We start from the raw sequence: 27000 nt of genomic DNA, 5'->3' as shown, positions 1-27000 counted from the left end.
TCTTCACTTTATTTGATCAAGAGTACCACCTTGGAGAATGCCTAATACATATTCACAGTTGATCCTCACCCTAGTGGCCCTACCCTTTGTGTAATTTCCACATGGGACCCTGTGAATAAGAAGGTAAGTGCTGAAGAGTCATGGGTGCTACCATTTTGCTTTTATACAGGTATTAACACCCTTTAGAAGCTCAACTAAGTTCACTCTTCGACTTGTAGGAAATGGTGTATTTCTCTCCTTCCCCCCCATATGAAATAATGAACCAAACTTGCCTAGAAGTGGTAGGGCCACTGAGAACATATGCTTGGTTGTGGGTGGGAGTAGGGTTTCAAATGATATGGAAATGCTTTTTTCTCCTTATTTCCCCCCTTATTATCTATAGTGCTAATGCACTATATGGCTGTACCTGATTAAATAGCAACTGAGCACCAGAAAAGGATACATGGCACACAGGTGAACAAGGAAGGAAGTAGATGCAGGGAGGAAGTGCAAATCTCACTTAGCACTCACTTCCCATAAGGATGGGGCTTGGCAAAATTTGTTATAAATAAGACTTTTTTTTTTTCAGAAATATTCCACTCATTTAACAAACATTCATTAAATGCCTACCAAGTTCCAGACATAGTACTAAGGGTCCAGCAGTCTGGTAAAGTCTGTAGATCTCTTGTCAGAATGGTTAAAATGCATAAAATAAAATCCATGGAATTATAAGGGAAACCCATTATGCTGAAATGTATTAAGATTTTTTTTTTTAATTCATGGACCTCATGTTAAGACCTTTTGGTCTAAATGTAATCAGACATCTACAGTAAATGTCTAAAATCCACAAAATATCCAGAGTTGACAAAATTTTGCAATTTCTACTGAGCAATGCATATTCAGTTGAAATGTGAGATGTCCTGCCACTAAGTTATGACAAACAGTTTTTTTTTTTTTTCTGGAACATCTTATCAACCATTACTGAGCAGGGAGTACCCAAAGATTCAAGCAACTGTAAATAGGTGTTGAGGAAATCTGCTTATGAGTGACCTACTATTGTCTAAAGACTTTTGCTTCTCTATAGTAAAATAAATATTTCACAATAGTTTCACAACATACTTGCATAAAGATTTTGAGTCATCAATGTCTTTTAAACTGAAACTGGATTAGGGAAATTCTTCTTTGTATCAGAAGTTTGCAAAAGCCTGGAGCACCAACAACTTCCTCATATCCTGGACTCAAGAAGGCAAAATAAATCAGGTATGATTTGTACAGATGATGCTATATTTTCTGGGGGTCTAAGTATAAAATTTATAAATGTGTATAACAAGATCAGAACTACCACTGGGGTATCTGTCAACTTAGATTAATGTTACTGGGGCTGTCTCCCCCAGTGAAGTAGTGGATTGAGACCATTATTTGGTCACTTCAAAGAGAAATATGGTTTGCCCCTTACTCATCTCAATATTCCTGGCTCTCAATGACCAAATAATATAGCTTAGATTCCATAGTTCAATAAAGCCATGATTGTGGTTCAATTTGATATTGACAGAAGGTGTCTTTTCCAGTTTTCTGTAATTATGTTCAAAAGGTTCCCATCAAGAGCAAGACAGGTATTTTGAGGTCCAGATTGCTAGAGGAACATGCTTAAATTGAACAGTTGAGAGTTTGTGACCTCTTCTGTTATGTTTTTTTTTGTGTGTGCATTTATGTATACAATTCATTGTCCAAGGAATCAGAACTAAGTCTAGATGAGAGATGGAATGGTTTCCTTGATGAAGTCAGAAGTGTCTATAATCCAAGGCAAATGCAGCTTGTGAAACACCGGCTGAACTCATGATTCATTTAATTTTACTTAACTAAACTGACAGGAAGACGGAAAGCAATGTCAAATGTGATGTACCACAGACCTACCCAGAGACTTCCACACTGTGGTACGAAATAAGGAATGCTCTAGTCTTATCATAGGTCATTGGCAAGGATTCCACACATTTCTCAGGAAAGACAGACTTCTAGGAATTATTTCTAGGTTTTGAGACAGCACAAGTACATGAGTTAAGGCTAACCTTGGCAAAGGAGATTAAAAAAAAAACCTTCAGAGGATAGTCAAAAACATTTTCAAAGAGGAACTCCCTGCAGGGCTCACAGGATCTATATATATAATGTGAAGATGAAAGGGATAGCAGGCTGAGTCTCTGCAAAATATTCCAGTTCTTCTTTAGGGTCTCTTCTAGCTGAGCCAGCTGGGACTGAAGGTCAATGAGCTGGAGGTCTCAGATGAGGACCAAACAAACTCTAGACTTATCACAAAAGCCATTTCCCTAATTGAGCCCCTGGTCTCTTCTCAGCTGAATAGTGAAAGACACAATAGGGAATGTTGTTTGAACTCCCCTAGTTCTTAGAGGTGGTTCCTGCAGAGCTAGGCTGAAGAATTTTATGAGGGGACACAAAAGCTGTTCATCTCCTTTTAAGGATCATAGAATGTGAGGTCTGGGAGGTACTTGAGAAATTATCTAATTCAACAGCTTCATTTGATAGCCTGGTAGACCCAAATGCTCTTTCCAGAAGGCTAGAAGATTTGGAGCAATCTGCCAAAGGAAATCTATTCTTCAAACCACACACACCAACACACCAAGGAGGCTAAAGCAAAACCAAGTCTATTGGAATCATGTCTCTTTGAAATTTTTCTTTGCAACACACACACACACACCCACACCCACACCCACACACACCCCCCCCCACACACACACCTCATGCTGTATTTTTCAACACTAAGAATTCTTAATGAGGGCAATCGATTTTCTCCATTGTCTATGTTGACCCAAACAACTTGCATTATTAACAGGAAGGATTATGCCTTTGTTTCTGCTTCTTAACAGGAGAAATACCATTTTAAAATGTCAAGAATGATGATATTAATTTCCTTGCATGAACATTTTTTCTTAAAAAAGACCAAAGCACTGATTGCACTTCCCCTTAAAATTAAGAGCAACATCTGATTTCTTAGCAGGAAATTTAATAAATTAAAATCTGATTAAATGACACTTATATCCATCAAACCTTTGGGGGGATGGTGACGACTATCTGGTTATTGACGAGTAGCCAAACAGTGCCATCTAGTGACTAGAGCAATGATAACTGACATCAAACTATAGATTTCCAGATCCTGGCATCGAGCCATAATAACAGCCCATTGGAAGTAATAATCAAAATTCAAATAGATATAACCAAAACTTTATTCTGCCCAAGATGATGATATTGTATAGATACTGATCTTAGAGAAATAGAGTAGTACTGATATAGTGTAAGAATACATTTCTCAGGAGCTTCTAAAGCATTTCAGTATTATCTCTGATTCCTGGATAAATTTAATATTTGTTCTAATAAGATTGGAATTACTTCTAAAAGCCAATTGAAATTTAAAACTGACCAAGCCATCCTCCCCTGCCTAATCATATGCTTTCCTGTCCTCATACCTCCAATATAGAGTTATTCATTTTTATTTGAATTCTTAGGGTGAAGAATGAGATGAACCTCTCAGGGGTTCTTAATCTAGAATCTGTATCCTTTTTAAAATTATAACTATAGGGGGGCAGCTTAGTGGCTCAGTGGATTGAGAGCCAGGCCTAGAGATGGGAGGTCCTAGGTTCAAATCTGGCCTCAGACACTTCCCAGCTGTGTGACCCTGGGCAAGTCACTTAACCTCCATTGTCTAGCCCTTACTTCTCTTCTACCTTATAACTAATACACTAATACACAGTATTGATTTTAAAATAGAAGGTAATGATTTTAAAAAAAAATAAATCTATGTTTGCTTTTATTATCCTGTGGATTTTACTTTATACACTTAAAAATATTCTGAGAAATGTTCCAAAGGCTCTTCCAGGTTGCCATACTATGCTTTTTTACTTAAAACTCTAATGCTAATTTAAAAAAAAGTTTATTTATTTATTTAATCTAGAATATTTTTCCATGGTTACATGATTCATGTCCTTTTCCTCTCCTCCTCCCTTTCCCTCTCCCAGAGCCAATGAGCAATTCCACTGGGTTTTACATGTATCATTGTTCAAAACCTATTTCCATATTATTAATATTTGTGATAGTGTGATCATTTAAAGTCAACATCCCCAATCATGTACCCATCAAACCATGTGATCAATCATATGTTTTTCTTCTGCATTTCTGTTCTCACAGTTCTTTCTCTGGATGTGGATAGCATTCTTTCTCATAAGTTCCTCTGGATTGTCCTGGATCATTGCATTGCTGCTAGTAGAGAAGTCTATTACATTTGATTGTGCCACAGTGTATCATCTCTGTGTACAATGTTCTCCTGGTTTTGCTCCTTTCACTCTGCATCAATTCCTGGAGGTTGCTCCAGTCCCCATGGAATTCCTCCACTTTATTATTCCTTTCAGCACAATAATATTTCTTCACCAACATATACCACAATTTATTCAGCCATTCCCCAGTTAAAAGGCATCCCCTTATTTTCCAATTTTTTGCCACCACAAAGAGCACAGCTATAAATATTTTTGTGCAAGTATCTTTCTTTACTATCTTTTTTGGCCATATCAGCAGTGGTATGGCTGGATCAAAGGGCAGACCAACTTTTAGTGCCCTTTGGGCATAGCTCCAAATTGCCCTCCCAAATCAAATAATAATGTTTTGAAAATACAGAAAATCAGACGATCAAATGAATATAGAAATTTATCTAGGAAAGGGAAGTGTACAGTTAAGAAATTAATTAAGGTGTACACTTCTGGAAAAGTCAGTGAAACTCAGAATTTATGTATAAGTTTATAGAAAATTCTGAGAAAAATATGTAACTGATTTCTGATGGTGCTTTCCACTGTTCTGCCAGAAGCAATAAAGTAACCATTAGGAACAATTTTTTCTAAATATCCTTCATCAGAAATATCAAGCTTTCATGACAAAGAAAAGGTTAAGAACCCCTGTCTTAGTAAGAAAAGGGTAAGGAAACTACTGTGTAACTCCATTTAAAACCTTTTTTTTTCCCTATTCAAGCAATATTTACAGTATTCAGAGATAAAAAAGCAGAGATGGGAAAGAGTTTATTTAAGACATATTTTGCTCTGACACAAAGTCAGATTATACAATGTACCATTAAAAATAACTTCCATTTTAGATGAGTTATTGACCAGAAGAAATATAACATCAGAGAAGTATTGTTGTCCTGGAAACCAGATAGCCAGCAGATGCATTTTAGAGCTAGAAAGAACCTTAGAGATCATTGAGTATAACCTCCTTGTTTTATAGATGACATTTCTTGACAGAGGAGTAGAAAAGAGTCATAGAGAAATGTCATTGGGGAAAATATATACATCTTCATGGAAGGAACAACAGTTCAGTTTGGCACCATGGGTAAAAAAAAAAAACAGGAAATTATGGGAAGCATCTCTCCTCCTAGTTGATAGAACTGAAGAGACCAAGAAATACCTTAGTTTGTATTAGACTAACCAGCTAGGTAATTATCTAATACTGGAGGCAGACATAGTAAAAGAAATGAGAAAAACCAAAGTAAAGCTCTACTCTAAGTAGCTTTAGAAGAGCTAAAAGCTATAGGTGTTTTGGTTTAAAAGTTTCCATAAAATAGAATGGTAGCTAGAGAAAATTATTATAATTGATGATCATGAAATTTAGTATAAGTTTATATCATGTTTTTCCTTATAGGTCCAGAGGGAGCTCTAGCATCAATGGGTAAGGGAAGCTTAAGAAGGAGGTAGATTTGAACTACAAAAAAGTAGGCAAAGAATACTGCTAAGTGCTCCTTTGTCACTTGTGGAAACTCTGATGGTTTTTCCCTAGTTTCCAAGGGTAAGATGAAATCTGAATGGAATTTCTTAGTGTGAACCTAAATATTGAACAAACATGCTAAGGTATGGTAAAGTTGTTGGGGATGGGGGAAGGAGGGGGAGAGGAAAATAGGAAAATAGATCTTGACCAAAGGGACTTCCATTTTTTCCCTGTTGGGTACTGCTTTTAGTTTTAGGTATGTTTTGGCCAGTGCAATAGTGTCACATAAAAAACTACCAACATTCCTATTGTGAGAATTTATTTTTCATATAGTATATTAATTTTTCAGGGTCATGGATTAGGGAGAATTCCTGGGAGGGGGAGGGCTGGATCAGAGGTTTCATCTAGTCCACTGCTTTTTACATTTTCTTTATCATTGGGAATTCCTAGGAATGCTTTCCTTTGAACAAAATCTGGTTAAAAGAGGAAGACAATGATTCTCTTCCTGTTCACATGATTTCCATCACCTAAGGCATAGGGAAGGATGAGAGTTTGAAGGACCACTTCCCAATTAACTATTTACAGTTAGAGATGTCTGGACTTTCTAGGGAGAGGCTGAATAAAGAGCTCCTTATACTCTATATAGATCTGCCTAGAGAACCTTCAAGGTTTTTGGTCACTTGAGGGGGCTACTGACCTATTATTTGTTGATTAAAATGCTAGTCTAATCAATAACTTGATATTCTTCTCCAAAACTAGATTCTTAAAATAATTTTAATCTTTAATCTGTAAATGAAGAAACCATAAAAGCTTGTGAAAAAGTCAGCAAGGAAGCAGCTCAATGGCAGAGGATAACAACAACTCTACAAACAATTAGCAATTTCAGAGTTAGAATGAAACAACAACTACAAACACAGAGTGGAACTGCAGCAACGCATAGTAGACTAATGGAAAATGAAACCATAAGAGTTTGTCCAGCTAGAAAAATGTCCCAGGATGTAAGCTGTCCAGGTAGAATTCCCTCTAGGACAGGTGGCATAGAAAACAGTATACTCTGGAGGTGAAAGGAGTTTTCCCCCTATTTTTATTCACTTTGCTATTCTATTCTACATAAAAGGTTTGCTACTTGATTTGTTTTTAATCTTTCGGTGGAGAATTCACTGGACTGAGGCTTGAGTTAAATGCCCGAAACCTCAAATATCATCCACTGAACTGGGGATAGCAAGGAATTCCTAAATCATGTGGAAAAAGCCATGTGAAGGCCAATTTGGGTCAGTTGATAAACATTTATTTAGGATCTATTCTGTGTCAGGCAATAAACTAAGTGCTACAATTTTTTTTAAAAAGACAGTTCCTGTCCTAAAGGAGTTTATAATATAATTGGAAAAGATAACACACAAAATACAACCAGTGGTAGGAAGGAGAAAAGGGTAGAAGGACCCAGTGACGAGGACATGATGAAGAACAAAGAAGTACAAAAGCAGTATAGCTGGTGGAAAATGGGGAAAAGACTTGGGCTAAACCCCTTAAATAGAAGCCCTGAAAGCTCATGGCTCTGCCTTCCAGGCCAATTAGGGGAATAGAGGAGACCAGTGAGATGTGCATACCAGGCAGATTCAATCTTGTAAGATAATAAGATTTCTCAATGTGTTTCTTAGGGAAGAAAGGCATGATGGAGAGAGCCAAAGATGTTCAAAAGCAGTTTGACTGGTGGGAAGTAGAAACCAATTTTGAGTCTGTATAAGGAAGTTATTTGAAACAAAGCTGTCACCAAATGGAACTGTTTCCTAGCCTTTTGGGTAAAGTTCCAAACTGTGTTTCAGAATAGTGAGAGTTCACAGTTCCATTAAAAGTGGAGGCACATTTGCATGCCTATTTTTCAAAATCCTCTTCATCATTTATGAGACTTGAGTCAGGAAAAAGATAGGTTCAAATGCTAGCTCTTTGACCTCTACAACTCTAATGCTCCTAAGCTTTGAGAAGAAGGGCAAGTCACTTAATCTTTCTATATTTCAGAGAGGAAATTTTGTTATCTGTTTCACAAGGTGACTGTGAGGAAAGTATTCTGTAAACCTTAAACTGTCAAAAAGTGGGAGCTGTTATTACTGGGCCCACAACACTTCTCTGTGATGATAACTAATCTAAACCACAGAGGAACTTCTTGTAGTCCATGGAAGAATCCTTACAGGAAGCTACTAATTCAATAGCTTTCTAATTGGTCTCCCTGCTTCCTGTGTTTCACAGCTCTATTTTATTCTTCACTCAGTTGCCAAAGTAATTTTCTATTTTTTTTAAGTTTTATTTTTATTTTCAGTTCCAAATTCTCTCCCTTTCTCCATCCACAAAGAAGGCAAAAAATATAATATCCATTATGCATATGAAGCCATGCAAAACATATTTCTGCATTAGCTATATCCAAAAAAGGCAAAAAAGCAAAATAATAATACTCACTCAAATTCCATCAATTCTGTCTTTGAAAGCTAATAGCATTTTTTTAGCATTAATTTTTGGAATGGTAGATCATTGAATTGATCAGAGTAGCCAAGCCTCTCACAATTGATTAACATTATAATATTGCTTTTTTGTGTGTTTAATGTTCTTCTAGTTGATCTCACTTCACTTTGCATTAGGTCATGAATCTTCTCAGATTTTTCTAAACCCACCCCCTTGTCGTGTCTAAAGGGAAAATAGTATTCTATTACATTCCTGAAATACAACTTGTTCAGCCATCCCCCAGTTGACGGGTAACTCCTCAATTTCCAATTCTTTACCACTAAAATAAGAGTTTTATATTTTTACACAAATGTTTTCCCCCCTTTTCTTTGATCTTTTTGGTGTATAGAATTAACAGTGATATTGTTGGGTCAAAGGGTATGCATAGTTTTATAACCTTTTGGGTAAAGTTCCAAATTACTTTTCAGAATAGTTAGAGAAATTCACAGTTCCACCAAGAGTAAAGTGAATGTTAGTATTCCAAATTTCCCAAAATCACTTTATCATTTATCATTTTTCTTCTTTGTCCTGTTAGACAATCTAATGTGTGTGAGGTGATACCACAGAGGTGTTTGAACTTGCATTTCTCAGATTATTAATGATTTAGATAGTTTTTCATAAGACTATCAATAGTTTTAATATGTTCTTTTGAAAACTGCCCATTCTATCCTTTGACCTTTTATCAGTTGGAGAATAGCTCTTTTTAAACAAATTGGCTCGGTTCTTTATATATTTGAGAAGAGAGACCTTTACCAGAGACATCTGTTGTAAAGTTTTCTCTCAGTTTTCTGCTTTCCATGTAATTTTGGAGACTTTGCTTTTGTTTGTGAAAAAAAATGTAGTTCAAATATTGTCCCAATTATCCATTTTTTCTCTCAGGATCCTCTCTTTTCCCTCTCTTGTTTGGTAAAGAACTCTTCCCTTTTCCCATAGATCTGAAGGTAATTTTTTTCTGTTTCCCTAATTCGTTTATGATACTTGCCTTTTATGTCTAAATCAGGTATCCATTTTGAGCTTATCATGGTATATGTTGTGAGGTATTGGTCTATGCCTCATTTCTGCTAGATGGCTTTCCAATTTTCTGAGTTTTTGTTGAATAGAGTTGAATAAAATCTTTGATTTTATCAAACATTTGGTTAAATGTGGTTATATTGTGTACTCAATCTATTCTAATGATCAACCACTCTATTTCCAGTAGCAAATTCTTTTGATGATTACCACTTTGTAGTATAATTGGAAATATGGTACTTTTTTATTTGATTCCCTTGATATTCTTGACATTTTGTTCCTCCTGATGAGTTTTATTGTTATTTCTTCTAGCTCTATGAAGTAATTCTTTGGTTGTTTAACATAGTATGGAAAAAGTAAATTAATTTAGGTGGTGTTGCCATTTTTATCATATTGACTTGACCTATCCATGAACAATTAACATTTCTCAAATTGTGTATATGTCTTCATTTGTGTCAGAAGTGTTTTGTAATTATGTTGTATACTTTTTCTGTTAGTCTTGGCATGTAGGGTCCCAAGTATTTCATACTGTTTATAGTTATTTTAAGTGGCATTTCTCTTCCTGATGGGTTTTGTTAGTGATATATCAAAACCCTTATGATTTGAGTGTTTATCTTATATTCTGAAACTTTGTTAAAGTTGCTAATTGCTATGACATTTTTTTAAGTTGATTCTCAGAGTATACCATCATGTCATTGGCAAAAAGTGATAGTTTTATTTCCTTGTTGCCTATTCTTATTCTTTCAATGTCTTTTTCTTATCATAAGATAAGATGGCTAGTATTTCCAGGAAATTATTGAATAGTAATGCTCAAAATAGAAATTCTTGCTTCCCCTCTGATCTTATTGGAAAAGGTACAAGGCTATTCAGTGCCAGAAAATGCTTATCCTTGATTTTAGATAGACATTACTTATCATTTTAAGAGAAGTTCCATTTATTCCTGGGTGTTCTAGTGAGTGTGTGTGTCTGTGTGTTTTAACATGAATGCTTATTATATTTTGTCAAAAGCTTTTTTTCTGCATCTATTAATATAATAATATTTTTGTTGTCTTTGTTATTCATATAGTCAGTTATGCTTATAGTTTTCTCCCACTAAAATTTGGCAAATTTCATTTGTAAATCTGTCTGATGTAGAGGTTATTTTCTTAGGGAATTGATTGATGGCTTATTCAATTTCTTTTTCTAAGAGAATTATTTAAAATTTCTATTTCCTCTTCTGTTAATGTGATCAGTTTATAATTTTTTTTGTAAATGTTCATCTATTTAATTTAGTTTATCAGTATAATGTGGGCAAAATAGATCCTAATAATTGCTCTAATTTCATCTCCATTTATCATGCTTTCAACTCTTTCATTTTTGATACTAGTAATTTGATTTTCTTCTTCCTTTTTTAAGAAGTAGGAACGGAAGAAAAAGATGGTAGAAGTAATTTTTAACTGAGGCTTGGCAAGAGGTAAGCAGCAATAGGACAAGGGATGAAAGGATTCAAGAGTGCAGAGTTATATAGAGTAAATGAATTAACCACAGGATCCAGATTTGTAAGGGAGGAAAGGGAAAGTAGAACAGGGTTATTGGCCTGAGAAAATACTGAAGGTTTGGAAGGATTGGAGGATATAATGAGAATAAAAACTTGGTTTAGGATAGAATGACAAGTTATGGTTATATCAGGGAATGTTTAGTTTTTATTAAGGAAGTAAAATACTTGTGGGTAATGATACTGTCCATCTTTTTGGTGTGGCAAAGACTGAATGATGGAGTAGGTGATAAGATTGTAGGAAACAGAAATTAGGGAGCTAGGGACTTTGAGGTAGTATCCCTATGGATGTTGAAATCCTCTAGTATAAAGTCAGGAATTGGGGAGGAGAGAAAGATGATGAATCACTTGCTGAACTCCTTGAGAAAGGATGAAGACCTGGAGTCTGGTCATGTCAGTCAACAGAGATTTATCCGGTTCTTACTAGATGCCAGGTATAAGCTAAGCATTTGGGAATACAGAAGAAAGAAAAAGCTACCATGACCAGAATTCGATTGAAATTTTTATTTATTTATATAAATTTATATAATTTTTATTGGAGTAAATATCAAAGGAAGAGAGATTGCCAAGTAAGAGCAGCAAGGTGAGCCTTGAAATGATGACGACAAGAAAGGGGTATCACTATTTCCTTCTTGGAACAGAAGAAACAAAAAGTCTGTGGTATGGGGTGTGGAAGAATAGGAATGTAGTCTTCTCTAGCCAGTGGTTGATAAAGAGATATGGTGTTATCAGTGGGAAGCAAGTCATTGAGACCAAATATATAATTAAAGAAAGAAGATTAAATTATTGAGATATTATGGAACAGTAATTCCAGAGTACAAAAGAAGGAGTAGGCAGGTTTGGGAATAAATGTGGGTGGGGAAGCGTAGAGGAGCATGAGAATGAGAGAATGGTATGTGCATTGTGGGGAGATAGGCACAGTTTGCTCCTATATAGCCAAAATGTATGCAATACAGGGAGAGGAGTGACAGACTGTTAGCCATGGGAGACAGATAAGTTAGTTTCAAAGGGATATCGTTGCTGGCCAAGGACCATGCGACACAGAGGATTCATTTTTCTGCATCATCTTTCTTATATGTGGGAACATATGAGGGAATAGATAGGTGCAGCCTATCCCAGATGGTAGAGAGTGCCTGGCAAAACTTGATTCTGAGTTTTCCCAGCCTGCTTTTCTAGTTTATCTAGAGGAAGAGGAACACCTTAAATAACTATAACTGAGAGTTGCAAAATGATTTATCACTTGTGAAATATCAATCCCATTCAACAGGGGAAAGTCTGGTACAATGGAAAGAGCATTTGCCTGGGAATCTGGGTTCCTTGGTTTGAATAGTAGCCAGACTACTTCTACCACCTTTGAGAGCTACAAAACAAGGGAGTTGGACTAGAAAACTTATAAGACTCCATCTCTAAAGCTATGATCTCATGAATATTCATAGAGCACTTGCAATTTCTCAAGCACTGTGCTGGAAATACAAAACAAAAAAAACTAGTTCCTGCCTTCAATATGACATGAGCATCATACCCCCCAAACCCAGGCAAACTGCAAGCAGGGAAATTCCTTTGCTCCCTTGTGTCCTAGTGACTTCTAACCCAAGAACATCTGATAACTTCTATAAGACCCTGAGATTATAATCATTCTTGGATGGGCTTTAGATTTGAGATGGATATAGAGATGCACTTCCAGGCTTGTACACATATAGATACTATTGGGCTGTATCTCAGACATCCATCTGTCCCCTAAACTATGAGGATCTTCAGGCAGACCCCAGTCAGATGACCAACCCTACACACACACACACACACACACACACACACACACACACACACATATTGAACGCCTAAATGTTTACCACTCTAGAATCACTTCTGCACCATGACTGTTGATTGATCCTATAAGTAACAACATTGAATAAGCATTTACTGCATGCAAAACACTGCTGGATGATAGGGGCTTATTCAAAGCTTATGTAAAACAAGGTCTTTAAACCTCATGGAAGAAGAAGGAATGATATCTTAAATCCAAGGTTTCATTACCTTCTGTTGACTGAGGAGGGCTTATAGCTAGCATCTCAGCACTTTAAGAGTATGTTATGTTACCTTTATTTTTTTCTTTCTAGTGTTTCCCTGACCATTTCATTTATAAAATCTCCCTGGTTTTTGACCTATTGCTACCAGACTCAGATTAGATAAGATTAGTGTAAAGAGGGATTAGATCTTGAGTCAGAAAATCTTGGATCATATATATCTTTTCTATTTAGTATCTGTGCAACCATCCTTAAATCATGTCACTTCACTGAGCCACAAGTTTCTAATCTATAAGATGAAGGAGGGTGAGCTAGGTCTCTGACATCCTTTCCAGCTCCTGTATCCTGTATTCTGCCATGTCTCCCAGATCTATTACCTTTGAAGATTTATGACTTTTTACCCTAGGAATTACTGACTGATTAATATCTTGAGCCTTTAGAATGAAGAATGGTCCTTAAGCTTTTCTCCTCTGACTGGATGATTCCATATTCACCTTCTAATCTACCATGGGACTGGGAAGGGAAGAAGGTGTAGCTGCCAGCAGCCACCAAAATAGGGTTTTTCATGGGTGAACCCCTCAGAAGGGAGGTTGGAGATGCAGGAGATGGGTGATGGGGTTTAGAGATAACAGAGAGGGGACATGAGAAAGAAAGACTCAGAGACAAGAGAGTTGTAGCAAAGTGTAAGCCACACAGAGAGTAGGCTCTTGGTGAAATTGGGCTTCTTTTATTGGTGGGGGAGTGGGGTTAACAAAAAGGAAAGGGAGATTGGTAACATTATGAGGGAATCATCACAAGATACAGTAGCCGATCCTAATAAAACAGATTGTAGCTAAAGCCCAGATTAGGAGTTTATATGACCAAGGCGTCTGAGTTTGTCTGATAGATATGTTAAATGATTATTATTGTTAAACAAAAATACTGAGCTATCTGGTCAGTCTTTGGAGTATAACCTCAGGACTGAGTTGTCATTGGATGAGGTTAAAGACAACTGAATTCAAGGTTACAGAAACCAATCATTAGAAATATCATGAGTCAGCTTTTGAGCACCCCTAAAATATTATTAAGATTAGTATATGCCTGGACTCCTACAGAAGGTTACATGGTGACTGGCTAATCTCCCCAAAAGGGTAAAGTCTATATGATCCTAAATACACTGCCATGGCTATACTCATTGGCTATATTTGTCACAGTTCCCAAGGCTTGCCATGCAAACTCAAACTTAATCTTAAATGGCATAAATGTCAGACTTTAAAAAATTAACCTTTTAAAGTCCAATTTGAATTTTTTTATGTGGGAAAATTATTATCCTTGTTATTTTACATAATATTATAGTATGTGTGTCCTAATTGTTGTTGGGGTGCAGATGTGTACCCCTGGGGTTTGGGAAGGATACCTTTTGCAAGAATGCAAGACTCCAAACGTAGCTTAAAAGTAAAGAGGTTTATTAGTAATGTTGCATTTTTGGCAAGCAAGATAGCATGAGTGGAACAACCTGGGATGCCTCAATTCTGGGGTTTTTATATTCAATGAAGACTTGACTCTGGGGCAAGGGATTGGGGAGGAGTTTTCCCTGAAGGCATGGGGGTGGTTTTGGTTTGGGAATCAGAGGGTATAAGGGAGCAAAGGAACTTCCCTGATAATAGTTTGCCAGAGTTTCTGGGGGTACAATGCCCAAAGAAGTCTTTGACCATTACTGTGCCTTATAAATATGCTGAATTTTCTCAGAGCCAAGGATTGGTATTTACTCGGATATTTTGTGGTAAAATAGTGTTGTTGGGTTTTTTTTTACTACTACACCAATTTTTGGTAATTCAAGGACTCCAGCCCACCATAATCACAATATAAAGTCATCATTTGATTGAGACAATGTCTACTAGGAAAAACCACACATACCATTTGTCGAAATTCCTGATCTTTTTTTCCTGTTGAGAAAATTGTTGTTGATGTTCTAGAGAAAGTGAATAATTAACAATACTTTGTGGGAGTGTTAGATTCTAGTGATAACAAAGTTCATTAACTAGCCCTAATAGCTAACACAAGTTCTTTCTCTTTAGATGAAGAAGGAAGGCTGTTATTTCAAAGCCCAACCTCCTTTTTGCCCCTGAAGCCCTGGTTGGTTACTTAAGGAACCACAGATTTATACTCTAAGCTGATGGTTGAAGATCTTCAATAAACAAAATGGAAAGAAGCTTAAAGAATATTATTGTGGTGGCCTTCGGATTTCTTCTTCTATTTACAGCTTATGGAGGTCTTCAAAATCTACAGGTAGGTGTGTGCAATTCACTTGGAAATCTTGAGGTTTTTCAAAGGGCATGGGTATCTATCCTTCTCTTGGCCTTCCTCAGCCCTTAAAATTATATGATGGTGAGACTAATTATGTATTCATTCTAATAAATATAAACTGGAGTTCTATGGCATCAAAAGGTTTAAAAAGCCTTTCTTTACTACAAACCTTCCAAGGTTGGCAATATTAAGAGTATTATACCCATTTTGCTGATGGGTAAATTGAAGAACAGACTTTGCCATGATAATAGAGATAGCATCAGATGAGACTAGAGCTCATCTCAATTGCAGCCTAGAATTCCACAAATTGAATTAAATGGGATAGATTTCAGTGGAAACTGCATTCATTTTCTCAAGGTCTTCTAAGAGGAGATGGGTATTTTTATTTGTTTGTTTGTCTGTTTGTTTATAAGACTATTTCCACCAATTACATTCTTCTAGGATCTTACCAGCAAAATAAATCATATTGTACTCTTGGATAGGGTTTACAAAAGCCTAGGTTTAATTATTTGGAATGTGCTTTTCACTCTTCTTAAGTATACTTAAGACAAGTAGAACAAATCATTATGAATCACTCTCTATTTTCAATCATTTGACTTTGAGATCTTTGTATTATGTGTGTCCTTAATAATCTCATAAAACCTATATAATGCCTTCAGGTTAGGTCCTGGACAAGCTTGTGAAGTAGACAAATTTCTGCCTCTGTGTCCCCCTCTTTTTGCCCCAGTTCTCCCACATTATTCTCTCTTTTTATAATCCCAGTTCCTTTTCCTATCAAAAACTTCTGGGAGAAAAAGATATTTCAGTCATTTTGTCTTAGTATAAAATTAAAAGCCTTATGGGGGTTGTGGTGGGGGAAGAGATTTGCCTTTCTTGGAATGTTTTTAAAAGACTGTTAAATGAAAGGGTTTTAGAAAAATTAAAGTTAAAGGCATTTCAAATTCTTCTGTAGGAAAAAATTGGAAAAGGTGTTATTTTGAGCTGTGATTCTTTGTGGTATTCCTGAAATAAAAATTCTTTAGCTGCTGTGAGGTCTGTTATTTTAGCTGACCCTGGGTGTATTCATTGACAACATAGTGCCTTCTGTGCGTTTGGAGGGGTAGCATATAAAGTACAACATTTGTAACATTTTTTTGACATTGTTGATGTTCTTTGTGCCTTCTAACACTGTGAGCCAGTAAACGATATAATAAGTGACATTTATATAATGCTTTAAAAACATTGAATATGTAATTTCATTTGAACTTCATAAATCCTTGGAGTAGGAACCACGAGAATCATTGCCAATTTCCAAGTGAGAGAACTGAGATTTATAAATGAATGAGAGATTGGACTTGGAGTTAGGAAGACCAGGGTTCAAAACCTGCCTCATATAGTTACAAGTTAAGTGAGCCTGGGAAAGTCTCTTAAAAATTCTGTGCCTCTGTTCCCTCATTTGTAAAAGGAGAAGGTTGGACTTGCTGGCCTGACTCTTAAGATTCCTCTCATATCTAAAGCAAAAATCGGATCCCTTGTCCATGGTCATCCCATATGGGAAATTCCACAGAGGCAGAACTTTGTCTACTTCACAAGCTTTCCCCCAAAGTCTAACCTGAAGGTGGATGCAGATTTTATGGGGTTTTTGTGTACTCATATACTAGAGCCTGATGTCAAAACAAAATGGTTCCAAACAGGGAATGATTCATGATTTGTTCTATCTGCCTTAAGTACCCTCAAAAAGAGAAAAAAGCACATTCCAAATAATTAAGCTCAGGCCTTTAAAAACACTATCCAAGAGCACAATATGATTTCTTTTGTTGGAAAGATCCAGGAAGAAAGTAATTGGGTGAAACAATCTTATAAACAAATTAAAGAAAAAACCCTTCTTCATCTCATTTTAGAAGATCTTGGAAAAATGAATACAGATTCCATTGAAATCTATCCTATTTCATTTTATTCATGGAGTCAGGTGGGCCTATAGAGGAGCTCGCAAAGCTGACAGCCCATTGTAGCCCTTCCTAGGCACACATAGGGGAATGAAAATAGCAGGCAGGGGGTAGCTGTTAGAAACTAAAACAACTGCATTGCTTTCCTCACCTCGAATATTTTCTTCACACATTCTGTGGGATCATGCCCTGAAAGCCAAGGGATGTAAACCCCCCACCCGGGACACTACTGCTGTAGAGTACAATATTAGACTCCAAAGGGAAATCCAAAGAACTATATAGAAGATACAGTGGGTAAATCAGGGAGTTTATTCAGAATCTGGAATTCATTGACAGTGAACTGGGGAAGCAAAGAACTGGCTCTTCTCTCTCCTATTAGTTAAAAAAATCAAAGCAAAGCAAAACGAGAAATAAACTATTCAGAAAGCTCAAATCCAGTTTTGAGTTCGTCATCACACATTGTCTACTTTGCTTCTGGGTTTTACTTAAATTAAAAGACTAAAACTACAGTTAATATTGTTATTAAAAAAGTTACATTCCAATTATGTATTGAAACTTCTTTTCAATTAACACATCTAAAGTACCTAATATATATATTTTTTATGATTCTGAGTTGAATGTTGCACCTGCCTGTGCTAGTAGGAAGCAAGGTTTATTGAGGAATTGATAGAATAAGGGAGCTCTGACACTCTTTTCAGTGTTCAAATAACAAAGCTTTCCCCTATAGGGAACAATAATTGCCACTGTAATTAAGGGTCAGCCCTGGGTATGGGTCCAATGATTCTGGAATGTTAGCTCCCCTAGAGGTTGAGCTTAGAGATGGGCTTCGGGATTTTGGAGCTCATGAGAAGAAATTTTGTAAATTGGCTGCTGGGTAAGGAATCCAAAGGAAAGGACTGCATTAACTACAAGCAGATTTGAGTTTTCCATTAGACTTGCTGTGACATTTGGATCTTTACTTGGCTGTTCTGACTTAAGGGGTAATATCATTTTGTAAACCAGAGCATCTGCCTTTCCCATTTCTCCAACAAGAATTGATATTCTGACCCTGAATTTTGAAGAAGATCCAATCTCTTTGACCTATGCTGTACACAAACATGTTTATAACTTTATAAATTACTATCTATAGTATTATCTCCTCTATTAGACTAGAAATTCTCTAAATCAAGGAACTTAATCTTTTTTATCTTTGTAGCCCCATGCCTAGAACAATCCTTTGTATATACTTTAATGCAGATTTTATCATCCATCACTGCTCATTACTCATCCTGTAGGGCTCTTGTTCACATCTAATTAAAATCTTCCACAAGCGGTCCATTTGAAAGGTTCCTGCCCTTGAGCTCTCTTGGCATTTTGTAGGAGAAGTATGAATAATAATAATAATAATAATAATAATAGCCAACATTTATGTAGCGCATACTATGTGCCAGTTTATTTTTTACAAATATTATCTCATTTGATCCTTACCACAACACTGTGAGCAGTAGGTATTATTTATATCCCCATTTTACAATTGAAGAAATTGGGCCAAATTAAGGTTAAATTATTTGCCCAAAGTCATGTAACAAAGTCAAATCTGGGGCCATATTTGAAAGCAGGTCTCCCGACTCCAACCTCAGCATCCCATCTCATGTGCTACTTACATACTTGGGGGCTATGCCCCTATTACCCCTTGTTCTTGTTTTGTAATGAGCTAAACTACTTCTCAGGCTGTACATCTCTTGGGTGCTATCTTTTATGAAGTTTTAAAAGTACAATCAATTCTTCCTTGGAAATATGCTGGAGTCTATTGCCAACTATCTCCTCTCTCTTCTTTGCCCTCTAAGTAAACCTTGACTTTAATTGTTCAGAAATCTTCAGTCATGTATTTCATCTAAAGGAATTTTAAAGCCCTAAATGTATTAGACTAATTGTCTAATACATATAAAACAACATATTCAGACCAATAGAGTCTCTGGAATCAGTAGACCCAGGAGTGTATCTTTGCTCTGTAAATAAATCCCTGCTTGACTCATTTTACTAATCTGTGAAATGAGAGGGTTGGACTTCACTAGATGATTTTCAAGGGCTCTTCCAGCTCTGAGACCTAATTTAGGATTAATGATAATTAGATTGCTCTAATCAGCACAGCCAGTTTTTCTCTTCATCTTCCTCTTCCTCCTCCTCCTCTTCCCCCTCTTCCTTTTTCTCTTCCTCCTTCTCCATCTCTCAGTTACTCTGTCTCTACTCTACTCTGTCTCTGTTTGTCTCTGTCTCTCCCTCTTTCCCCTGCCCCCACCCATCCCATTCAGTAAACTTCAATGAGTTAGAATCATTAGCTAAGTTCAGGAAGCCCATTGCCACTAAATAAATAGGATTTAATGATATGATTTTCCAAACAAAAAGTCACAAGCAGAGACAGGATCATTGTAATGACTGGAAGCTTTAATGAAATAATTGGTATTTTAAATTAATAGTTGCTAGTTCCTTCCCCTGTAAGGTTACTATATATATATATATATATATATATATATATATATATATATATATATATATATATATATACTTTGTGGGTATCTTCTATGTACCTATTTATTTATATGCTATCTCTCCTACTAAATGTAAGCTCGTTTAGGGCAAGCACTGTTTTCTCTCTATCTCCCCCCCTTCCCCCCATGGCTCAGCAAAGTACATGGCACATTGCAATAAATGTCTGTTGATTGAACAACCCACAAAACTAACTGAAAGGATCAAGGGGATATGGAAAGAAAAAAGAATCGAGAAAGAGCCCAAAGAGAGGAGATGGAGTTCTGTATATGAAGGGTCCTAGATTTGTTTATATAACACAATATGGAAAGCAGGTGCTATAATCATATTTTCTAGTCTTACCAGATTGAATATATGTATATTGGGGAGGGGAAAGGAGTTGCTCCACTCATATATTTTAATATTTGTTCAGCATTAGTGGGCTTCTTCAGAAAAAATAGAGTTGCCATTGTATGTTTTGTTCTTACTGACTTAAATCTCTTTTCTCACTCACTTGTAATCAGGGTCAAATGACCACAATACACCCTTTTAATTGTTAGCAGATTTGTTACATGTTGTTGTTCAGTTGTTTCAGTCATATCTAACTCTTTGTGAGTCTAATTGGGTCTTTTCTTGGCAAAGACACTGTAGTGGTTTGCCATTTCTTTCTCCAGCTCATTTTACAGATAAGGTAAGAGAGACCAACAGGGTTAAGTGACTTGTCCAAGGTCTCATAGCTAGTATGTGTCTGAATTTTAACTCAGGTCTGGTGGTCAATGCACTGGACTACTTAGCTGCCCCAATGAATACATGCCAATTTAGTAAAATACTACAGGATTTTCAGTAGCATACAATGGGATAGGCTCAATAGCTAATCCTGAAGAATAGGAAACTAGTCTCAGATTTGAAAGTTTCTGACTTTTCTCCCAACTTTCAACATTTTTCCCCAAAAGAAGCCATATAGCAGAGTGAGAAGAATTTTGGAGATGGATTTAGCAAGGATTGTGTTAGAATCAAAGCTGTGATAATCAAAGTACCTTCCTAATCTAAAAAAGATGCCTTCCTTTTTATGTCTGTTTCCTATTTGATATCCATAAGTGGATAATTAATAATGCTAGCTGTTATCATTATCATTATTAATTCCTCTCTTTATACCAATTTGCTTTATACCAATACCTTCAAACCAATAAAGGAGTCATTCGACTTGGGTTTGTTCTCTTGCTCAGCAAATGAATCTCTTCCTAACTCACTTTTCTCATGTTTATACAAATGCTAGCTATTATTATTATTATTATTATTAATAATTTAGTTAATTAAGCCAATTGATCCTGAGCAAATCCCTTTATTTTGAGCCTTAATGTATGTCCTTATTTGTAAAATGGGAATAATCCTTCTTGTGCTATATACTTCAGTGGTTTAGGAGATCGTGCTTAGTAAAACTTAAAGTGCTTAGATAAATGTAATTTATCATTGATTTCTTCTTTCTGTTTCTGATATTCTATGAAAATATTATTTTCTAGTTGGAGTTTTAGGCTGTGACTAATCTAAAGATAATCATTAGGCTTGTGTTTATGTTCATTTATTTCTTTTGCATTGCTCTGAGTAATCTTAAAACGCTATACCAATGGGAATTATTATTGACATTTTCTTTTCCCTGATATTCTGAGTTATTATTTTCTCTTGCTCACAGTTTAACTAATAAATCAAACAGATGTTTATTAATTACTTATTAAGAATAAAACAATGTGGAAGACACAAAGATGTAAGAGCCTTCAAAGAGTTAACAATCTGGTTGGAAAGATGACATGTGTATACATGAAAAGATATATTAATGATAAGAGACACAGTGCATATAAGAGCTAAATCTAGAATCAACCATCTTCTACAAAAGCAGGTTTGTTGTTCAGTAGTGCCCAATTCTCATGACATTAGTTAGGGCTTTCTTGGCAAAGATACTGTACTGGTGTGCCATTTCCTTCTCCAGCTCATTTCCCCCCTTGTCTTCTAATGTTATTCTTATTATTTTTAAAAACATATTTCCACATAAGTTTCCAAAGTTATGTGATCCAAATTTTCTCGCTCTCTTTCTTCCCTTTCCCTTCCCAGAGCTGGCAAACAATTCAATCTGAGTTATACATATTATTATGCAATACATATTTCTATATTATTCATTTTGGTAAGTGAATAATCTTATAAAACCAACCCCCCAAAATATAAATAAGCAAATGATAAATCATATGTTTTCATCTGCAGTCCTACTTCAACAGTTCTTTTCCTGGAGACAAATAGCCTTCTTTTTCTTAAGTCCCTCAGAATTGTTCTGGATCATTGTATTGCTCTTAGCAGCAAAGTCTATCACATTTAATTTTCCCACAATATTGTGGTTACTGTATACAATGCTTTCCTGGTTCTGCTTATTTCACTCTGCATCAGTTCATCAAGTCTTTTCAGGTCTTTCTGAAATCATCCTGTTCCTTATTCCTTATAGCACAATAATATCCCATCACCATCATATTCAACAATTTGTTCAGCCATTCCCCAGATAAGGGACATCTCTTTAGTTTCCAATTCTTTGCCATCACAAAAAGAGAATCATTTTTTTTAAGAAAAGGAAATTAAGAGGAAAAAAGTTAAGTAACTTGCCCAGGGTTACACAGCTAGTAAGTTTCTAAGATTTGAACTCAAATCTTCTGCATTCTAGGTCTGGAACTCTATTCATTGCACCTCTTAGCTGCCTTAAAGTAGATCTAGTCAACCTAAACAGTTTTCTTTATAATGAAATAGCTAGAAGAGCCCAGAAACTTCCTTAGCCAGCAAACATTTGATCTCTAGTCTAGGCAGAGACACATGGAAGCCAAGGGAATCACTACAAGAAAAGATAAATCTCACTTGTAAAATTTTACAGGCTAAGTAAGAACTCAAAAAACAGATTAGAGATACATTGCAGAAGGCATTGAATAGCATTTATGGAAACTGAATTTTATCATCCAGTCAATAAGAAACCATTTAAAGTTATCAAATAGAGGACAGACATAAAAGAGAGTCATCATTTTAAAGCAGGAAGAACCCTGTAGATCATTTAGTCCAATCCCTTCATTTTATAGGTGACAAAACAAAGTCCCAGAGAGGCTGAGATCAAACAGCAAGGGCAACAGCTACCAGACGAAAAAAGTTGTGTTTGTTGCAGGAGTGTAAATCTTACAGTTTGGCTTTTATCAAGGTTAGCTGATATACCAGAGCATTTACATGAATCGGTGATTACTGATTTTTCTATGGCAATATAACATTCCATTAAATAACAGTATGAAATAGTTAGACTTTGTTTATTTTTGTTTTATTTATTTATTCAATACTTTTCCAGATTATGTGTAGGTATAATTTTAATGGACATTTTCTGACATTAGTGATCTATGTTTTCACCTTCTCTGCCTCCCTCTAATTGGCTATCCCTCTCCATTCCCCAAAATGGCAGATAATAAGGTATAGGTTGTACATGAGCTATCATACAATATTTATTTCCATGTTCATCATGTGAAAGAAGACACATATACTAAAGAAAAATTCATGAAGGAAATAAAGTGAAGAATGGTACGCTTCAGTCTGCATTCTGACTGCAATTCTTTTTATGGTGATGGATAGTCTCTTTTGTCACGAATCCAATGACTTTATTTAATCAATCAGTTAGTCAGAAGGTATTTTGTACCAACTATGTATCAGGCACTGGGTTAGGCACCTGAGATATAAAGACAAAAGTAAATTAGTTCCTGCCTTCAAGGATCTTCCATTCTAATAAGAAAACAATATGCACATATATAGAAGCAAGTGAGAAGAGAAATGAAGGCAAGAGAAGACAGCATGTATTTTAAGTTAAGGGAAGATAAAGGAGAAATTCCAGATTTAAAAGGACAATGTGATCTTTTCTCTATGTTCAATAAGCATTCAATTATTACTTAACTTGCATTTACTTGCTATTTTCTTTACTTGCCATGTGTTGAGTTGATTCCTAATCCTGCTTATTGATGATTTTGCTTTGGAAGCTAAAACCTGAGTTTTTCAAAGCTATCATCAAGTTTTAGCTTCCAAAGCTAACACTTTTATTTTACTTCACAGGCATGGAAATGCCTCAAGAAAAACATTATTTGCTTCTTGCCAGGTCTAATTTCTTATATCTGTGAAGAAGAAACTTATATTTGGATATCTGTTCTCTCAGATTTCAAAATATTTTGTCAAAAGTAATCTTTATTCTTGAGGTTTGAGTCAAAAAAGAGGGAGAAAAAACAATTTAAATTTAATTTTCTCTCATTCATACAAACTCTTGTAGCCCCATGACTGCATCCTACAATTAGATCATGTTTTCTTTGGTATGCAACCACAATAATCACTCGTTCCTTTTATGATGGAAAAAATGGTTCATGTTGATCTTATTTTATCTACTAATATTAAAGGTTATTTATTATTACTTTTTGATAGCTTTTGTAGGTTTCCCCCATCATTTCCCTAAATTTTTAAGTGATTTGTTGTTGTTGTTGTTGTTGTTGTTTCCTTTTCAGAGCATTTTTAAGATAGATGGCTCAGTGGATAATATCTGGCCTGGAGTTAGGAAGACTCATCTTTCTGAGGTTAAAACAGCCTCAGGCACTAACTGTGTGACCCTGGGCAAGGCACTTAACCTTGTTTGCCTCATTTTCTTCATCTGTAAAATGAACTGGAGAAGGTAATGGCAAACCCTCTAGTATCTTTGCCAAGAAAACTTCAAAATGGATCATGAAGATTCAGACATGACTGAGAAATAACTGAACAAGAAGAGATTTTTTTAAAAATTGAAATCTCTTGTTTCATTTTAAATACCAAATATGTCTCTTCTCTGTCGACCAAGTCTGACATCATATTTAGGGAAGAGAAAGAGGTGAATCCTTGGAACTGAGATAAGCAAGTCATGATAGTTTCCTGGCATTTGTTTTTTATTTTTGTTTCTCTTTCTATTTACATTGTTATAGTCATTTTGCATTATTGTTTTATTGGTTCTGTTTAATTTATTTTGCATGAGTTTATGTGTATTCTCATAGTTATTTTTCTTCTTTTTCATTGTTTTACTTACAGAGTAATAACATTCCAAAACATTTATATACACAATTAGCCTTATTGGTGGATGTTTACTTTGCTTCAGTTCTATTACTACTATAAAAAAAAGTGATGCTATAAAATTTTGGTGGCATTGTTTCTTCTTTATACCACCACATGACCTTGAGAGATCTCATGTGTCCCACCACTCACCTTCTGCCGGAGAACTGATGAATTTAAAATATAGAGAGCGAAACATTCAATTTTTGATCATGGTTAAAGTGGGAATTTATCTTGGAGAACTATGTTCATCATCAGGATTTTCTTTTTCATTGCCTAGTTGTGTGGTGGGGATGGATCCAGTGGGGAGGACAGATTGCAAAAGCATATAAAAATAAATGAAAAAGTTTATCTTTAAAGGAAAAAGAGATGGTTTTGTTTGATTATTTAAAGTTTTTCAGGGAAAAAAACAGAATAACTAAATTCAAAATAACTGAATGATTTTTTCTTTTGTCCCTCTCTTGAATTTCTGTAACTGACCTTATTTTTTGTTTGTTTGTTTGTTTTCACAGAGCAGCCTCAATGATGAAGAAGGACTAGGAGTGGCTACACTTAGTGTTGTCTATGGAGCCCTGATTTTGTCTTCCATGTTCCTTCCTCCAATTCTCATTAAGAAATTTGGCTGCAAGTGGACCATTACAGCTTCTATGTGCTGTTACATTGCTTTCTCTCTGGGGAACTTCTATGCTAGCTGGTATAACTCCTCTTCTAACTCCTAGTAAAAATCCTGACTAGCCAACAGCATTCTGGTGCTCATTAGATTCAGGACAAATATGGAGAGTAGTCAGCAATGGAGGATTCCAGAAAAGATCAGTTGGCTAATAGCATCCTTCCTCCTTTCACTCTAGCAGCATCACACAGCATTCCATCTATGCGTCTATGAAGTCCAAGGCTTTCTTATAGTTCAGCATCTTCAGTTAGAAATACCTGCAACCATCTAGCTGAACTTTTCAACACTAGCTCTGGGATTTAGTGCTTTCTCTAAGCATGTACCTCAGTTAGAAACGATGTTGCTCTCTTGTTCCTTTAAGGGTGATGGTGAATGGTTTGTTTTTCCCCCATCATTTTCCTAGAAAAAGCAACAAAGAGGAAGAGCATGTCACATTATGCTGACTAACTGAGATTCTCTTTTTGTAGGTACACCTTGATCCCCACATCCATAATTCTAGGTCTAGGAGGAGCCCCTTTGTGGTCGGCCAAATGTACTTACCTTACAATTACTGGAAATGCTTATGCACAGAAGGCAGGAAAACTTGGGAAAGATGTCGTCAACCAGTATTTTGGCATCTTCTTTCTCATATTTCAGTCTTCAGGGGTCTGGGGGAACTTGATTTCATCTCTGGTGTTTCAGCAGGAGTCTATCAAAGGTAAATGGAGCTGGCTGAAGTACAACTCAAAGAAGGGAATAATATTTGTGCTAAGCAAAAGAAAGGTGTTGATTTGGACTTTAAATTTTTTAAAAAATATTTTTAATTAGAAAATATTTATTTTTTTCTCTTTTTCCCACTCCACTTCCCAATTGAAAAACAACAGGAAAAAAAATGAAACTCATGTAACAAATATACAAAGTCAAGCAAAGTAAATTCCCTCATTGGCCATGTCCAAAAATGTATGGCTCAATCTGTTTTGAATCCCTCCCCTCTATATCATGGGGTATGTAACATGCTTCATCTTACTTTGCTGAGTCAAAGGGAGTGCCTAGTTTAGAGAACTAGAGTGTATGGTTCCAATGACTTTTCAGTTTCAAGCACTACCCACCAAAGATCAATCTGTTTTTCTGCAGTCTCTCCAAATTTGTCATTTTCCTTTTGTGCTGACTGTCAGTCCAGTGACTATAAGGTAGAATCTCAGAGAGACTTTACTCTTTTTTTAAAACCCTTACCTTCAATGAATAGATACTAAGTATTGATTTAAAATCAGAATAGTGGTAAGGTCTAGACAATTGGGTTTAAGTGACTTGTCCAGGGTCACACAGCTAAGAAGTATCTGAGGTCACATTTGAACCAAGTCCTCCCAATTCTGGGCATAGCTTTCAATCTACTGGGCTACCTAGCTGCCTTGAAGTGCTTTACTTTTTATTTCTCTAATTCTTAGTGATTTAGGAGCATTTTTAATGGTTGTTGATAGCTTAGATTTCTTCCTTTGAAAAGTATCAGGGCAGCTAATGGCTCAGTGGATCAAGTCAGTCCTAGAGATAGGAGGTCCTGGGTTCAAATCTAACCTCAGATACTTCTCAGCCAGGTGACCCTGAGCAAGTCATTTAACCCCATTTACCTAGCCTTTACCTCTCTTCTGCTTTGAAACCAATACTTAGCATTGATTCTAAGACGAAAGGTAAGGATTTTTAAAAAAGAAAACTGTCTCTTCATAT

The 27000-nt window shown here is 35.9% G+C and overlaps 1 protein-coding gene across 1 annotated transcript in view; it reads left to right on the top strand.

Moving 5' to 3' along the window:
• The first annotated feature begins 976 nt into the window (after window positions 1-976).
• UNC93A (unc-93 homolog A) overlaps window positions 977-27000 on the top strand; it is a 55195-nt gene continuing 29171 nt past the window's right edge. Inside the window, exons 1-4 of the mRNA XM_001381562.4 lie at window positions 977-1239; window positions 14850-15060; window positions 25142-25323; window positions 25767-25996. Coding sequence (XP_001381599.2) covers window positions 14974-15060; window positions 25142-25323; window positions 25767-25996 — 499 coding nt within the window. The 5' untranslated portion in view covers window positions 977-1239; window positions 14850-14973. The remainder of the gene's footprint in view (window positions 1240-14849; window positions 15061-25141; window positions 25324-25766; window positions 25997-27000) is intronic.

This window comes from Monodelphis domestica, chromosome 2, assembly GCF_027887165.1.
Source record: "Monodelphis domestica isolate mMonDom1 chromosome 2, mMonDom1.pri, whole genome shotgun sequence".
Lineage (NCBI taxonomy): Eukaryota > Metazoa > Chordata > Mammalia > Didelphimorphia > Didelphidae > Monodelphis > Monodelphis domestica.
This window is presented reverse-complemented; position numbering and strand designations above follow the sequence as displayed.